Source organism: Rhinoraja longicauda, chromosome 6 (genome assembly GCF_053455715.1).
Source record: "Rhinoraja longicauda isolate Sanriku21f chromosome 6, sRhiLon1.1, whole genome shotgun sequence".
Lineage (NCBI taxonomy): Eukaryota > Metazoa > Chordata > Chondrichthyes > Rajiformes > Arhynchobatidae > Rhinoraja > Rhinoraja longicauda.
The window spans coordinates 3,415,036-3,431,741 of record NC_135958.1 but is presented as its reverse complement, the minus strand read 5'-3'; the positions used below and the strand labels follow the sequence as shown (position 1 = coordinate 3,431,741).

Genomic DNA, 16,706 nt, shown 5'->3' with positions numbered 1-16,706 from the left:
AAAATGATTTGAAATTGGGTTTGTCGCCTTTTTTAAATGTTGAGGGCAGTGCCCTACATATGCTCAGAAATGGAATCCAAATGCTAGGATGCCAAATAAATTAATTGCTCATTCGTTGTCACCTAAAATATGGAGTTACAACAAAAAATGAGTTTCTTTCAGGACTTTAAAAGGAATTGCCACCTGTAGAATGAATGTGAAATATTAGTTGCTGTGCTGAAAACAACATGCTGGTTGGGACCATCGCGTAACTTCCATAGGTGCTCATTTGCAGAAAATTCTGTTGCACACCTTTAACATGCTCTCTCTGCAGCTTTAGTACATGTATCCAATTTTGTCTTTGTTATTTTGAGGCTTCTGGAAAGCAGCCAAACGCAATTCCCCTCCACCTTGCCATGTGTGGTTGTTTACAACCATATTGTCTTTTCTTTTACTGTTATTCCCAGGTTACCTTTGCAGGTAGGAATGTTATTTTTACCTCGGTAGACAAAATGATTTCCACTTCCCTTGACACTGATGCCAGATATAATCTGCAGTATTATACATCTAGGCTTTATAAACTATCTATAATGGAAAGTGACAGTAAAATGTATGTATTTTACCTAAAGGCCAAAGGTCTACTCCGCCATGCAATCATGGCTGATCTCTGCCTCCTAATCCCAATTTCCTGCCTTCTCCCCATAACCCTTGACACCCTTTCTAATCAAGAATTTGTCTACCTCTACTGTAAAAATATCCACTGACTTGGCCTCCACAACCCTCTATGGCAATTAAGAGATTAGTATGCAAACTTAAAGCACACGGTATTGTGGGTTCAGTATTGATGTGGATAGAGAACTGGCTGGCAGACAGGAAGCAAAGAGTAGGAATAAACGGGTCCTTTTCAGAATGGCAGGCAGTGACTAGTGGGGTATCAAGGCTCAGTGCTGGGACCCCAGCTATTTACAATATATATTAATGATTTGGACGAGGGAATTGAATGCAACATCTCCAAGTTTTCGGATGACACGAAGCTGGGAGGCAGTGTTAGCTGTGAGGAGGATGCTAGGAGGCTGCAACGTGACTTGGATAGGTTAGGTGAGTGGGCAAAGGCATGGCAGATGCAGTATAATGTGGATAAATGTGAGGTTATCCACTTTGGTGGCAAGAACAGGAAAGCAGACTTACCTGAATGGTTGCCGATTAGGAGAAGGGGAGATGCAACGAGACCTGGGTGTCGTGGTACACCAGTCATTGAAAGTAGGCATGCAGGTGCAGCAGGCAGTGAAGAAAGCGAATGGTATGTTGGCATTCATAGCGAGGGGATTTGAGTATAGGAGCAGGGAGGTTCTGCTGCAGTTGTACAGGGCATTGGTGAGACCACACCTGGAGTATTGCGTACAGTTTTGGTCTCCTAATCTGAGGAAAGACATTCTTGCCATAGAGGGAGTACAGAGAAGGTTCACCAGATTGATTCCTGGGATGGCAGGGCTTTCATATGAAGAAAGACTGGAATTTAGAAAATTGAGGGGGGATCTTATAGAAACTTACAAAATTCTTAAGGGGTTGGACAGGCTAGATGCAGGAAGATTGTTCCCGATGTTGGGGAAGTCCAGAACAAGGGGTCACAGTTTAAGGATAAGGGGGAGTCTTTTAGGACCGAGATGAGAAAGTTTTTTTTCACAGAGAGTGGTGAATCTGTGGAATTCTCTGCCAGGTATACAGACAGGTAGTTGAGGCCAGTTCATTGGCTATATTTAAGAGGGAGTTAGATGTGGCCCTTGTGGCTAAAGAGATCGGGGGTATGGAGAGAAGACATGTACGGGATACTGAGTTGGATGATCAGCCATGATCGTATTGAATGGCGGTGCAGGCTCGAAGGGCCGAATGGCCTACTCCTGCACCTATTTTCTATGTTTCTATGAATTCCACAGATTAAATACCCTCTGACTAAAGAAGTTCCTCCTCGTCTCCTTTCTAAAAGAGCACCCTTTAATTCTGAGGCTATGACCTCTGGTTCTAGACTCTCCCACCAGTGTAAACAATCTTTCCACATCCACACTATGCCTTTCATTATTCTGTAAGTTTCAATGAGCCCCCCCCCCCATCCTTCTAAACTCCAGCGAGGAGAGGCCTGGTGCTGTCAAACCTCATCATATGCTAACCCACTTACACTTGGAATCAATCTTGTAAACCTCCTCTGGACCCTCTCTAGTGCCAGCACATCCTTCCTCAGATATGGGGCCCAGGTTGGATCGACTTGGATTGTTTTCTCTGGAATGCTGGAGGTTGAGGCAAGACGATAGAAGTATATAACATTATGACATTATGAGAGACGTAGATAGGGAAGACGGTCAGAACCTTTTTCCCGGGTAAAAATGTCCAGATTAGAGGGCATAGCTATAAGGTGAGAGAAGGAATGTTTAATGGAGATGTGCAGAGCAAGTTTGTTTTTTACAAAGAGACTAGTGGGGACCTGGAATGCATTGCTAGGGGTGGTGGTGGAGACAGCTATGATAGTGGCATTTAAGGGGCTTTCACGCGTTGCATGTTCTCCAGAGATGCTGCCTAACTCGCTGAGTTGCTCCAGCCCTTTGTATATATTTTTTGTAAACCGGCACCTACAGTTCCTGGTTTCCCCAATTTTTTTTTCAGGTTCCTGTCCATCCAATGACATATCCATATACAGACTGCTAAATGGGCTGCTCTGCCACTGGGCTCAGTAACAAGTCCAGTGATGAAGCAGGGAGTTAGATTCTAACTAGTGCAAACATGGTGATGATATTTACACTCCTGGAGATGAATGCAATTCGTCAACTAGTATATTATGCGCACCCCGACCTTTCGAACATGGGTTACTGTAATCTGCTCTCATTGGGCATCATCAGAAAGGTAGCCAAAGATTCTGGGAAGGGCAATAGGCATTGGGGGAATAATCCCAAAGAGGGTGTAGGAAGGAACTACAGATGCTGGTTTACACCGAAGATAGACACTGCATGCTGGAGCAACTCAGCAGGATGGGCAGCATCTCTGGACAGAAGGAATAGGCTGACAAATGCAGTGAGTAAAAGGGGACAAATAGACATTGTAGGAGGAGTTAGTGGGAAAAAAAGATGTGGGCAAGATCATATGCCTTTCGTCATAAGAAGAAGGGTCTGAAGAAGGGTCTCGACCCGAAACGTCACCCATTCCTTCTCTCCCGAGATGCTGCCTGATCTGCTGAGTTACTCCAGCATTTTGTGAATAAATCGATTTGTACCAGCATCTGCAGTTATTTTCTTATATATCATATGCCTTTATGTGTGTGTGGGTGTACGTGTGCTTGCTAAGCCAGAGCATTTGGCTTGAATCCTCGTGGTTGGTCAAGGACTTTGCTTCATTAAGACCATCTGTAACAGCAGTTCAGTGGCCAATTCACTTGCGTAGAGATCTCAGAACTTTAGTGGAAGTAAATCATCATCTTGTGGGGCTGCCTAACAAGGAAGAGACCTGTCATATAAAAACAACTGAACAGTTTGGTCAAAATATCATTCCAATATATTTGGCCTTTTGGCTGAATAATTTGAAATAACTTTTTTTGGTTTAAACGTAGTTAACTGGATACAACTTAAGACATTCACAGTGATTGTAGTCTCAGTTATTTGGAACTCGGTTGATTTTTATACGGTGGCGACCTTTGGTGTTAGCCCCTTCACTACAATTTTACTTACGCATACACTGATCTTTGCCATAGAAACGCAAGAGAAACACAAACAGCTTGGCAATGGTCCCATATAAAAGCAAAGGGTGCCTGTACAAGTGTAGTGTTACATTAATAGCAGAGAAGGATACTTTGGAGAGAATAGGCCCAACCTGAGGCACTGTGTAATGTCTTGGGCAATGTCAAAGTACCCTAATGATTTTTAAGTGTTCAAAATAGGGTTTTATTCAGTTCTTAATAAGGGAAAGTAATTTTTGCATTGTTTATGGGATGGTCTTTTGCTATTTCTGGCAAGTGCTGACAGAACAGATGACCAAAATAAAATGTCCTTAAATTAGATGATCAACATGTGTAATATTATACAGCAGTTTTATTTTAGTTTCTGTTTACTATCCCGGTAGAAAGGGCATGTGGTTGTTTTACTGATCTGGATCGTATAAATGTCAGTATTTTAATATAACTCAGAATTCATATGCTTGAGTTGTGATGTGGAGCAGCTGGTTCACTGGGATTAGTTAGATTAAATAACATTCAACCCTGTAGACATTGCATTCTTGATCAGAGCACGGTGTGTTTGATCCATGCTTGTAACTGCAATTCAGCTTGTAATTGGCAAGATGATATAGTCTTCATATCCCTGGTTATTTTGTGTTTTTATAAAAACTAGCTTTTAATCACAACAATTTGAAAAGTAGACATCACTCTCCTTCCTGATTTTTGCCTTTTGTCCAGTAAAGGAGTGTTAATAAGCCTTTTGGCATCAGAACTCATTATTATTATTATAGATTTAAAAGTCCGTTTGGTATTTTTATTTCTGACAGTATAGTCATCTGCTCATCAGTTCCTGAAACTACGTTATAACTTTTGTGAATGTTCATTTTAATTCAATTGTGTAATTAATGAACCCTACTAAATTGTTTTTTTTGTTCAGTTGTCCTTAAAGCAGACCGGGGGGGGGGGGGGGGGGGGGGAGGGAGGGAGGGAGCGGGATGCAAATAGCACATTGAGTTATAGTCTACAAATGGGGATGTATTGTTACTGTTGTAAAGGGAATAGATGAGTTCACATCTGGAGAACCATGCACAATTTCTGATCCTTTTTTTTTTTTAAAAAGGCAACCCAAAAGAAATTAATTAGGTTAATTTTTGGTTGAGAGGGTTGTCCTCTCACGAGCAGCGACATAAATTAGATCTCTGGGGTTTAGAAGAAGGGGGAGTGATCTTATTGAAATATAAGATCCTAAGAAGGTATGACAAGATATATATTGGGACATTTCCACCAATGCAAGTATCATGAACAAGGATACAAGGTATGGCTGTCACTAAACCCAACCCAACACAGGCTGCAGCACAAGATGTGTGCTCAACGGTAAAATCAGCATGTCATGGGCAGATCTAAGTGATATCACAACCATCGGACCAGATGGAATCCTTGCAGTCCTACCATTTCTAGTCACGAAAGGCAGTGAATAGGCAGCTAATAAAAAGATAAAGCTTCAAGTGTGCCTGCAATGCTCTCTGGTATGGCTAAGCATTGTATCATCTACAGCTCTTTGTTGCTTCCATCTATCACTTCCCAACCTTTAGGTATTTGTACCCTTTTCTCCTCCACTTGACTCCATCTGCCAGTTAAACCCTCCTCGGGAGAGAAGGATTCCTTCTCTCCCGAGATGCTGCCTGACCTGCTGAGTTACTCCAGCATTTTGTGAATAAATCGATTTGTACCAGCATCTGCAGTTATTTTCTTATACTAGTTAAACCCTCCTTGCTGATTCATGACAGTTGTACAGGGCATTGGTGAGACCACACCTGGAGTATTGCGTACAGTTTTGGTCTCCTAATCTGAGGAAAGACATTCTTGCCATAGAGGGAAAACAGAGAAGGTTCACCAGATTGATTCCTGGGATGGCAGGACTTTCATATGAAGAAAGACTGGATAGACTCGGCTTGTACTTGCTGGAATTTAGAAGATTGAGGGGGGAATCTTATAGAAACTTACAAAATTCTTAAGGGGTTGGACAGGCTAGATGCAGGAAGATTGTTCCCGATGTTGGGGAAGTCCAGAACAAGGGGTCACAGTTTAAGGATAAGGGGGAAGTCTTTTAGGACCGAGATGAGAAAGTTTTTTTTCACAGAGAGTGGTGAATCTGTGGAATTCTCTGCCAGGTATACAGACAGGTAGTTGAGGCCAGTTCATTGGCTATATTTAAGAGGTAGTTAGATGTGGCCCTTGTGGCTAAAGGGATCAGGAGGTATGGAGAGAAGGCAGGTACAGGATACTGAGTTGGATGATCAGCCATGATCATATTGAATGGCGGTGCAGGCTCGAAGGGCCGAATGGCCTACTCCTGCACCTATTTTCTATGTTTCTATGACAATAAACTAAACTGAACTGATTCACCTACCACTTGCCAGCACTTACACACCCCCCACCCTTCCTCTTCTCCACCTACTGGCTATCTCCCCTCTACTTTTTCAGTCCAGATGAAGGATTTTGATCCAAAATATTGACTATTTCTCTCCACTAGAGTTGTCTGGCTGACGGAGTTCTTCCAGCAGCTTGTTTTACTGCTGTTTTATTAGATCACCCGAAACATTCACTCCCTCCACTACTAGAACTCTATGACTCCAATGTGTATCATCTTCACAATGCATTGCATTTACTTACCCAGGCTATTCCAGCAGCACCTCTCAAACTAATACACTCTATGACTCAGAATGACAATCATGTTAAATGCCTGGGAATACCGTCAGCCGCAGGTTCCTCTCCAATTTCACTTCCCAATCTGACAAAGAAATGTATCATTAATTCTTCATTTTTGCTGGGTCAAAATCCTGGAATTCCCTCATGAACAGCACTACGGGTTTACCTTGTTACACCATGTGGCAGCTCACCATGTTCTCAAATGTAATTTGTAATGGGTAATAAGCACTGGCTTTTCCATCTGTACCCAGATCCTAAAAATGTTTTTTTTAGAAATGAAGACTAAATCATTGATCTTTTGGCCCTTATCCAAAGATTCCTACCAATAAACCAATTTTAGATCCAATTTGACACTCTGTCTTGGATCCCAGGAGCTTTTATTTATTTGACAAGCTTACCATGTGGGACCATGTCAAAAGCATTGCTAAAATCCTTTATTGACAGTGTCAAATGCATTGGCATCATCGGCTCTCCTTGTCGACAGCTCAAAATAGTCAATTGAGTTATTCATAAAGGGCCTTCTAATGATAAATCCATATTAATTGTCCTTAATTAACCTGTACCTTCCTAAAGGAAGCTTAGTATTGTACCTTGCTGTAATGATACAAGCACGTTTTGAGGATTTGAATAAATGATTGAAAAAGAACACTGAGAAACTGTTTACGAAAACATACAAGTACAAGATTAAGTCTCAAATCTCACGCCCTTCCGCTCCTTGGGTCTTTGTTGATGCCAGCGGCGCAGGTAGCAACAAGTCTCATGCCTTTCCTTTACGCTGGGGCTTCCTTAATAGCGGGGCGATGAGAGCTCTCGGGTCTTGGCACCATTCTGGATCCCAGTCCGAGATGATGCCCAGTGTACTCACTCGTATATTCAATAAACTTTCCCAAATCCACAAACAGCTACCAACTACATTATTAAAACCAGGTCTCTTCCTTAGTAATGGGAACAGGGGTTATTTATTGTAGCAGGATTGAGCTAATCTCAGAGGGCCATTGGGAAAAAAAGTTTGTCTTGTCTTATTGCAAGATGTCCTTGAGGCTGCATGGTCTGAGGCTGCATGGTCTGAGGCTGCATGGTCTGAGTCTGAGGCTGCATGGTCTGAGGCTGAAGCTGCATGGTCTGGGGCTGCATGGTCTGAGTCTGAGGCTGCATGGTCTGAGGCTGCATGGTCTGAGGCTGCATGGTCTGAGGCTGCATGGTCTGGGGCTGCATGGTCTGAGGCTGCATGGTCTGGAGCTGCATGGTCTGGGGCTGCATGGTCTGGGGCTGCATGGTCTGAGGCTGCATGGTCTGGGGCTGCATGGTCTGGGGCTGCATGGTCTGAGGCTGCATGGTCTGAGGCTGCATGGTCTGAGGCTGCATGGTCTGAGGCTGCATGGTCTGCGGCTGCATGGTCTGAGGCTGCATGGTCTGCGGCTGCATGGTCTGAGGCTGCATGGTCTGAGTCTGAGGCTGCATGGTCTGAGTCTGAGGCTGCATGGTCTGAGGCTGCATGGTCTGAGGCTGCATGGTCTGGGGCTGCATGGTCGGGCTGCATGGTCTGGGGCTGCATGGTCTGAGGCTGCATGGTCTGAGGCTGCATGGTCTGAGGCTGCATGGTCTGAGGCTGCATGGTCTGAGGCTGCATGGTCTGAGGCTGCATGGTCTGAGGCTGCATGGTCTGAGGCTGCATGGTCTGAGGCTGCATGGTCTGAGGCTGCATGGTCTGAGGCTGCATGGTCTGGAGCTGCATGGTCTGGGGCTGCATGGTCTGGGGCTGCATGGTCTGGGGCTGCATGGTCTGAGGCTGCATGGTCTGAGGCCTATGCTTTATTCATTTTTCCAAGTGAGCCTAATTATTTTCCTAAGCACCCAGTTGTTTTTCGAGGCAAGCCTGCGTGCTTGACATGGGGACTATTAGAAAAAATAGTCTTTAGCTGAAAAGCCTTGCATTACTTTCCACGTCTTGGAATTGTCAGTCTGCAGCACTCATCTAACCGGATGCACTCAAATAACTGTTCCACGGGGTGGCCTGGCAACGCAAACCTCAGTCTTATGTACAAATCTCCCCAGTAACATAATATATGTACTTTTTAACAAAATGTCATTTAAAAATAGAATAATATGTTGTAATATATGTACAATTCAAAGAAGCACAACAATCACGCAATATAATGCAAATCCATGGATTCCATAGTTTCAGATGTGATCCCACACACTTGGGTTCTACAATTCCTCTACTGTATTGTCTTTTTATGATGAGCTCACTGGTGACATACCTTATCTGGGCTGCCTTACTTTTTTTCCGATTTAAAACAGAACCTGTGCTGATCGGCCCAGTACTCGAATCCACAACATGTTACCATGCCCATTTGCAAGAGTTTCAGCTACTTGTCGAGGGTCATTTGGGTAGCGTACCCTAAATCTCCCACTTGCACACATTTGGAATCTGGAGTGGGGTTGCGCATGAGAAGCTTGATCTGTTACTTAGACAGGCCATTCATCCTCTCAATCAGGCCTGATGCTGGAGGATAGTAGGGAATGTGTGTTAGTCAAAACACACAATTGTCAGAAGCCCATTCCTATACCTTCTGTCATGAAAAATGGATTCTATTATCAGACTGTATTTCAAGAGGGTCTGCTGGGTAGGATATAAACTGCTGATGGCTGTGAAGGCTGTTAACCTGGTGTCTCTTGACAGCAGGAATGGCTGCCAAATGGCCAGAATAAGTGACGACCATTGTTAAAAGATATTGGTATCTTAGTTTTGAGGAAAGTGAGCAAATGTCGTCAAACTTCTAAAGCTACGTAGGGCTGTTCCCGTGCTTGTTATGCACCATAGGGCTATTTAAATAATGGTTGGTTCTTCGCTTGTCGGCAAACATCACACTGAGATGCACTCTCTAACTTTGTCAAAGGGCTCTTTGTTTAGAACATTCTGCAGTGCCCTGATTTTGCAAATGTCCTGATGTTCTTCAATGGCCTCCCCTGGTTTTTAATAATATGATCTGATCCACGGTGTTGTAAAGCCATGTCAATCATCTTTCATGTGTGTGTTCATACAATAAACAGTAATTGCCATGCATTGGGCTGTTTCAAAAAAGTCTTACCATATGGGTTTGCCCCAGATAGTCTTTCACCGCATTATTCACGCCATTCTTTTTCAACATTGGCTGGCACACAGCTATGCCATTGGGGCTATGCCCGGGAGTTAGTGTAGAAATGTGGTTCCTTTTTCCTTCTAATACAAGCATTATGGCGCAGAGTGGCACAGTGGCGCAGCAGTAGAATTGTTGCCTTACAGCACCAGAGACCCGGGTTTGATCCTGACTATAGATGCTGTCTGTTTGTATGCGATCCCTGTGTCTGCATGGGTTTTCTCCGGGTGTTCTGGGTTCCACCCGCACTCCAAAGCCAAACAGGCTTGGAGGTTAATTTGCTTCTGGAAATTGTAAATTGTTCCTAGTGTGTAGATAGTGCTAGTGGGCTAGGTGATCGTTGGTAGGCCGAATGGCCTGTTTCCACGCTGTATCTCTAAAGTCTAAAGTAAAGTCTAGATGTATCACAGTCAATTCAGCAAGCATATTGGCTGGAACCTTGAGTCCTGTCACTGTAAAATAGTCTGTGGGCTTAATGGCTTTTTAACTCTATATCGGGCTTCTGTAGCCAGTGACTGTTGTTCAGATGAGGACTGTCTATGGTTTTTCCGATTTTCTTTCTGGCTGTCTGGTGTGCAGTACTGCTTTATGGAGACTACATGGGCATCAGACTCAGCCAGGTTCCTATTTAGCATTGCCAACTGCCACCATCACTCTCTGTACCTAGAAGAGAGTTTTACCAAAGGCGTCTGTATAGTATGTCTCTTTGACTGGTCCATGTCCAGTATGTTTGTGGGTACCTCTGAGATTAAAATGGGGACAAAATGATCACAAAAACAGCAACAAGATAAATGACTGGTTAATCAGGATGGAAGATCGTATAAAACACACAAGATTTGTTTTTCAGTTGTAGAGAAATTAGACACGAGGTCTAAAAGTAACACCATTTTCTAAATAGATTTATTTTTGCAACATAAAATTTGAATAAACCACTAACATGCTGGTTTATGAGTGTGAAGTGCTGTACCGATACTGTGCACACGCCATTGCAAGCATTAATTGAGGGCACTTGTTTTTTTAAATTTAGGTAACTCTAAACTGGTGACAGTTTTCCATTTATTTTCTATCAATCAATGTGTTTTGGTTACAAAGCTTAGTCTGGAGGAAGAGGGTGGTGGGGAATTGTGATTGAAATACTTGTGCATCGTGAGTGATCCTAATTTCCTTAATGTTTCCAGACTTCTGTCTTTTAAAAAAATATTAATTCCAAAGACTACATTGGCTGCAGGTGTGTCTTTAAAATGTGGAAACTATATTTAGTGAGGTGTTGTTGGAAGCAAAATTCTCTTTTTTTTAGCAGAACTGAAATAACAGAATTATTTACACAATTGTGTGGCCAAATTGGATTAATTTTAGTAATGAAAAAAGTAATAGAAACTTGGTTTTGAATATGGCCAATTATGTCTCTTCATAAGCCGATGAAGAGACATCGGGAGCCGATTTTCTTTGCTTTCTCTCCAGCAAATCTACTACATTTTGCTTATCGTAAAAGTGTTTTCTTTCACAGCTTCAAGGTTACAATGAAAAGCCAATCAACCTGCAGATGTTCATTGGAACTGCTGACGATCGCTATTTAAGACCACATGCGTTCTACCAGGTGCACAGAATTACAGGAAAGACTGTTGCCACAGCTAGTCAGGAGATCATAGTTACCAGCACAAAGGTTCTTGAAATTCCACTTCTACCTGAAAACAATATGATTGCCAGGTACTTATGCAAACCTAAGTGAAACGATATTGTGTTTTTGTCCACTATCCTTTATCTGTGCACTGGCTTGTTTGTATTCATGTATAGTCTTTGACTGGGTACCACACAAACAAAAGCTTCCCACTGTACCTCGGTATACATGACAGTAATAAACTAAATTAAGTTATCCAGTTCAATGCTTTGCACAATCGAACCATTAAAATCAGTTGGAACGTGTACATTTTTATTACATTTTCTTTAAAACCTTTGCCACTTCATTTAAAGTCTGTATAGTTAAAAACTTATGAATGATGTTTCAGGCAGGGTTTATACAAATGAAAGAAAGATACATTTATTTAACTAAGATACCTTTAATATACCAGGGTAAGGAATTACTACAGCTTTGCTGTTTTTAAATTGTACAGTTTGAAATGATGATTAATGTTCATGATGTAGCGGTAGTTTCCTTTCAAGGTTTTATTTGTAGGTCCAGGTTTAAAAAAGTACATGTCTTGGCTCCCCTCAATCCCTCTTGAAAGCAGGAAATCAAAGCTAATAGAAATACCACTAATAGCTCCTAATTTGGAACAGAGTGGTCACCAGCAACAGATTGTCGGATAAAGAGAAATGTTAAAAAAAATGGGCATTTTTAATTGAATGCTTGAAGGTGCAATTGTTGCAAGAACTTGACCTGGAGTATTCTCTTAAGCATATGTTTTGATAATGAAGTTGGGTCAAAGCAGACTGTCAAAAACGTGGACATAGATGAAGTCTATGACTTATCTAGCATAAATGAATCTGATATGTGGTTGACATTTTGGTGGAAAGTTGCATTCCCGATAGACAGGGATTTCCTTTCAAATGTAAAATGACTAGATAGCGATTTTGGTGGTTAATGCATTTCCCAGTAAGCAAGGGAGAACCATTGATGTAAATTGCTCAATATATTTCACATTGTTTGCTTTGAATGAAATCTTGCTCCTATCACTTATAAACTTATGAACACTATCCTTAATCAGCCACTGTCTATCCAAATGTGCACATGTATTTTATCCTTTGGAATCCTTACCAGTTGCTTACCTACGACAGAAGTTAACCTCACTGGTCTATAGTTCCTAGGCTTTGCCTTGCTGCTAGGATTTCCACATACTGCAAGCTGAAAAACTACTGTTGCCACTGCTGTCTGCTTTCCACTACCATTTTTGTCTTTTGACAGCTTGTGTGCACATTGTTCCATTCCTGTTGATCAGTTTTGACAGCTCTATTTTGCCTTTTATTAGTTGGCTGTGAGCTTGTGGTATTCCAAATTAAAATTAATTAGATCCAGTGTTATGATCTCTCGACTTTTCTCTACCTTCAGTGGTAGATTTTGTTTTTTTTAAAGGAGTGTAACATTTGCAACCTTTCAACGTGCTAGGATACATTCCACTGGGATTGGCTGACTTTTAGCTAACCTTTTAAAGAGGCTGCCATCCATTATCCATTCAATTTCTATACAGCCTCTTCCTTTACCCATGACATTAGCAGCAGCATATTTTGTGAATACACATGCAAAGCATTCATTCAATACCGTGGCCATGATCTATAGATCACTTCCTTAATTAATCTTTATCATTTAACTTATACAGGCAAGTTTAAATATTTTGTGTTTCCAATGTGATCGTATCAAACTTGCAGGCAAATCCCAACTGGTGGATCTGTCAGCACTTTTCAATTGTCATTCCTCTATCGAGACAAAGGAAAAGATTAGGGGAAAGGGACAAGGGTTACCTCGACTGGAACTCTGGTATCCATTTACTTGCAGCAGCCTGAGGCTGCATGTCTGAAGTGTAGCCTCCCGTTGAATCACTGCTATGTATATGGTGAATGCACACAGTATTTTACCCAGATTTGGGGGAATCAAGCTCTAGAGGGCATAGGTTTAAGGTAAGGGGAAAGATTTAATAGGAACCCGAGGGGAACTTTTCCAGATTGCGGTGGGTTTATGAAATGAGCTGCCAGAGGAAGTAGTTGAGGCTGGAATAGTGAAAGACAGTTGGACAGGTACTTGGATAGGAATAGTTTTGAAAGATATGGGACTGGTTTAAATTATCATCTCGGTCACTATGGAGTAGTTCGGCTGAAGGGCAAGTTCCCATGCTGTATGATTCTTTTGATACTCAAATGTTTGACTTCTAGATGTGCTGCAAAAGAAGCTGAGACATCAGGCTATATTAATGCGTTTAAAATGGAGCTTCCCTTGTATCCAGGGGGAAATTGGGCTTCAGGCTGTGCATAAAATTCTGTGTAATGTTGGTACTGGACTGCGTTTCCTGTAAGCCTGACATACCATTGTATGTGTCCATTTGCCTTATGGGCTGCAGCATCAAAGTCTTTGTCTAGATAACAGGCACTTGGATTATTGGAGAACAAACTAGGATGTAAGAATGATGATTAAATACAACACTGCCATCCTCATCAGTGGTCTTGAAGTCACAACCCCCATGAACATTGTCATGGTCACTTCACGTTGACTAATCTCTTCCATGTGGTGAGGTCCAGCTGGATCTAAATCCTGTTACTTTGTTGCTGCATGGGCTTATTGTGCACCACATTGTTCTGAAAGGGAGAATTGCATTTTGTGATATGTCAGACCCAGCTAGACGTGTTGCTGGCAATGTGTGCTCGTGGGCAATGTGAGAAGGTGGCACTTCTGGGGTTGGGGGAATCAGGAGGGTAAGCGGAAAAGGTACAGGATCATATTCTAACTGAAGCTGAAGTTGCTGTTTAACCAACTTTCCAATTAAAAATCATCCAAATTTGATATGAAATTGGGAGTGCTTAAAATGTTTTCTTGTTTTGTTTTAGCATTGACTGTGCAGGAATTTTGAAACTTCGCAACTCTGATATAGAACTTCGCAAAGGTGAAACTGATATTGGCAGAAAAAATACAAGGGTTCGCCTTGTTTTCCGTGTGCATATCCCACAGCCCAACGGAAAAGTTGTCTCACTGCAAGCAGCTTCCATTCCTGTTGAATGCTGTTAGTATGACATTTATTCCCATCCATCGTTTTTCCTGCATATTGTTTTTCCTTCATCTTTTCTTTTTCAGATATTATTGTGTTTGTGATCTGCTTTATTTGGAGGGATCTCACTGTATAGATTTTGTGCCTTCTACAACATAATTAGTATGTTGGAGATGAGCTTTTAGGGAAATGTTCCTTCATTTCATTCCTTCAAGGGTGGCACGGTGGCGCAGCGGTAGAGTTGCTGCCTTACAGCGAATGCAGCGCCAGAGACTCAGGTTCGATCCTGACTATGGGCGCCGTCTGTACGAAGTTTGTACGTTCTCCCCGTGACCTGCGTGGGTTTTCTCTGAGATCATCGGTTTCCTCCCACACTCCAAAGACGTGCAGGTTTGTAGGTTAATTGGCTGGGCAAATGTAAAAAATAAATAAAAAATTGTCCCTAGTGTGTGTAGGATAGTGTTAATGTGCGGGGATCGCTGGGTGGTGCGGACCCGCTGGGCCGAAGGGCCTGTTTCCGCGCTGTATCTCTAAATCTAAAAATCTAAATTTGACTTCGGCCCCCTTGAAATGTACCAATTTACTGATGAACATATTGTGAATAAAGCATCCTAGTCAAAATGAGTTAATTAATATAATTACCATACCAAACAACTGGCATAAAGTAAGAAGAAAGTAGAAAAATAGGCTGGTCTTTTAACATAGTGAAATAGCTGGGATTTTGGACTCATTGCATGGAGTGAATCCAAACAACATTATCTTGGCTACTGCATCTAGATACTCTATAGCTGGGTATTTTCGCTAATTTCTTTCGAGTATAAAATGTAACTATTAACATGCAAGCATTATCACATACTTAGTGCAACTGCTATTTATTGTGGGTATGAACACAAACTTATTGCCTCTAATTAAACATTTCTCGTGCTTGATAATTAGTGAAAATAAACTCGCTGAGAAGCACTATCGCATCTTTCAGATAATGAGTTCAGTAATGATTTCATTTGTTTCTTCTATCAAGTAGCATTAATGCATTACTAAAACTGCTAAAGTTGTTGACTTCTCTAATTGGATTTGCTTTAAAAATGAGCATATTATAACCGTGAACATTTTATACTTGAAAAGTATCCTGTCATCTTAATTGCCAATAAATATCAACAGGATTTCATGAGATACTTGCATGCAAGCCTTTTAAATTCTTTAAGGGTGCGTAAGTCATTAAGGCTGGAAAAATAAGAGTTGAAGCTGATTTCTGTGTACATATTAAAAAATTGTCTCATGCTTGCATGTCTATGTACTTAACTTTTTTTTGAAATTATATAAGAATTGATGCCTTAAGTTCAATATAATTTCAGTATTCAGTATTTATTTGGTAATTTCAATAATCTGATTAAAACAGCCCAACGATCTGCCCAGGAACTCCCTCAGATTGAAAAGTACAGCATCAATTCATGTTCCGTCACTGGTGGAGAAGAAATGATTGTCAATGGTTTCAATTTTCTTCCGGAGTCTAAGGTTATCTTCCTTGAAAAGGGCCCAGGTATGTGAAATATAATTCTAAGCTATGCATATTTATAATTGTAGTACAAAAAAAGTTGCAAATATGCTTTTCTCTGTTAATACACCTGTTTATGTTTAAAACCGGTTCTCTTTTCCTTGGTTATTCTTTGTTCATTTTGGATAAGAGCATTTCAGATGGAATATATTTTATTATCTGTGAACCAGAACTGATTGGCTATGCTCCTACAATGTCATTAATTTGGCTATTTTAGTTGTTATTTTTTTCTATAAGATTCATTCAGCTACATCGTTCGGAAGGGTGTGAAGGCTTTGAGGAGCATGCTGAAAAGGTTCAGAAATAGAAAATAAGGAGGGGGGAAATAATGGAGTTTACAGAGAGAGGTTGGGCAGAGTTGGACTGTTTTCTGCGGAGCGTCAAAGTCTGAGGGGAAACATAATAGAAGTTTATGAAACTATGTGTGGCATTAGAGTTTCTCCAAGGATAGTGAGGTCAAATATCAAAGGGCATAGCTTTAAGGCAAAGGGGAAAAGTTTAAAAGAGAACTGCGAGGCAAGTCTTTTTTACACGGTGGTAGGCGTCTAGAATGCACCACCAGGGAGGATGGTGTAAGCAGATATGATCGTGGTGTTTGGTGGAAAATGTCAAGAAATTGCAGTTAAAAAATACTTGTACGGTCTGCAAATCCTGTTGTATGAGTCAAGGGTTTGAACATGCAAATATGTTTGTAAGTGCAATGGAAATTAATTTTCAATTGCCATACTTTGAAGTAAAACTTGATCATTCGATTCAGGCCACACAAGTGCTGCAAAAGTTCAGGTTAAGCACAATCATAAGGCTTGCATAGAGTTCTGAACTTCTGCTCATTTACACAGGCAAAAGAAGGCAGTTCCATGATGAAGTGCCGCCTTTTTAGCGACAGTTTTATACTTGTGTAAAGATTTTGAATATTCCAAAGTGATAAAACTAAAATATAA

General features: G+C 41.4%; 1 protein-coding gene across 3 annotated transcripts in view; it reads left to right on the top strand.

Annotated features, from left to right (window-relative positions):
* Nucleotides 1-16,706, top strand: part of nfatc3a (nuclear factor of activated T cells 3a) — a 175,267-nt gene that overhangs the window by 109,007 nt on the left and 49,554 nt on the right. For all 3 annotated transcript variants that reach the window (XR_013547361.1, XM_078400364.1, XM_078400362.1), the window contains exons 4-6: nucleotides 11,030-11,229; nucleotides 14,056-14,228; nucleotides 15,610-15,750. Coding sequence is in view for 2 of the 3 variants with exons in the window: in XM_078400364.1 (XP_078256490.1) it covers nucleotides 11,030-11,229; nucleotides 14,056-14,228; nucleotides 15,610-15,750 (514 nt within the window). In the remaining variant the exon portion in view is untranslated. The remainder of the gene's footprint in view (nucleotides 1-11,029; nucleotides 11,230-14,055; nucleotides 14,229-15,609; nucleotides 15,751-16,706) is intronic.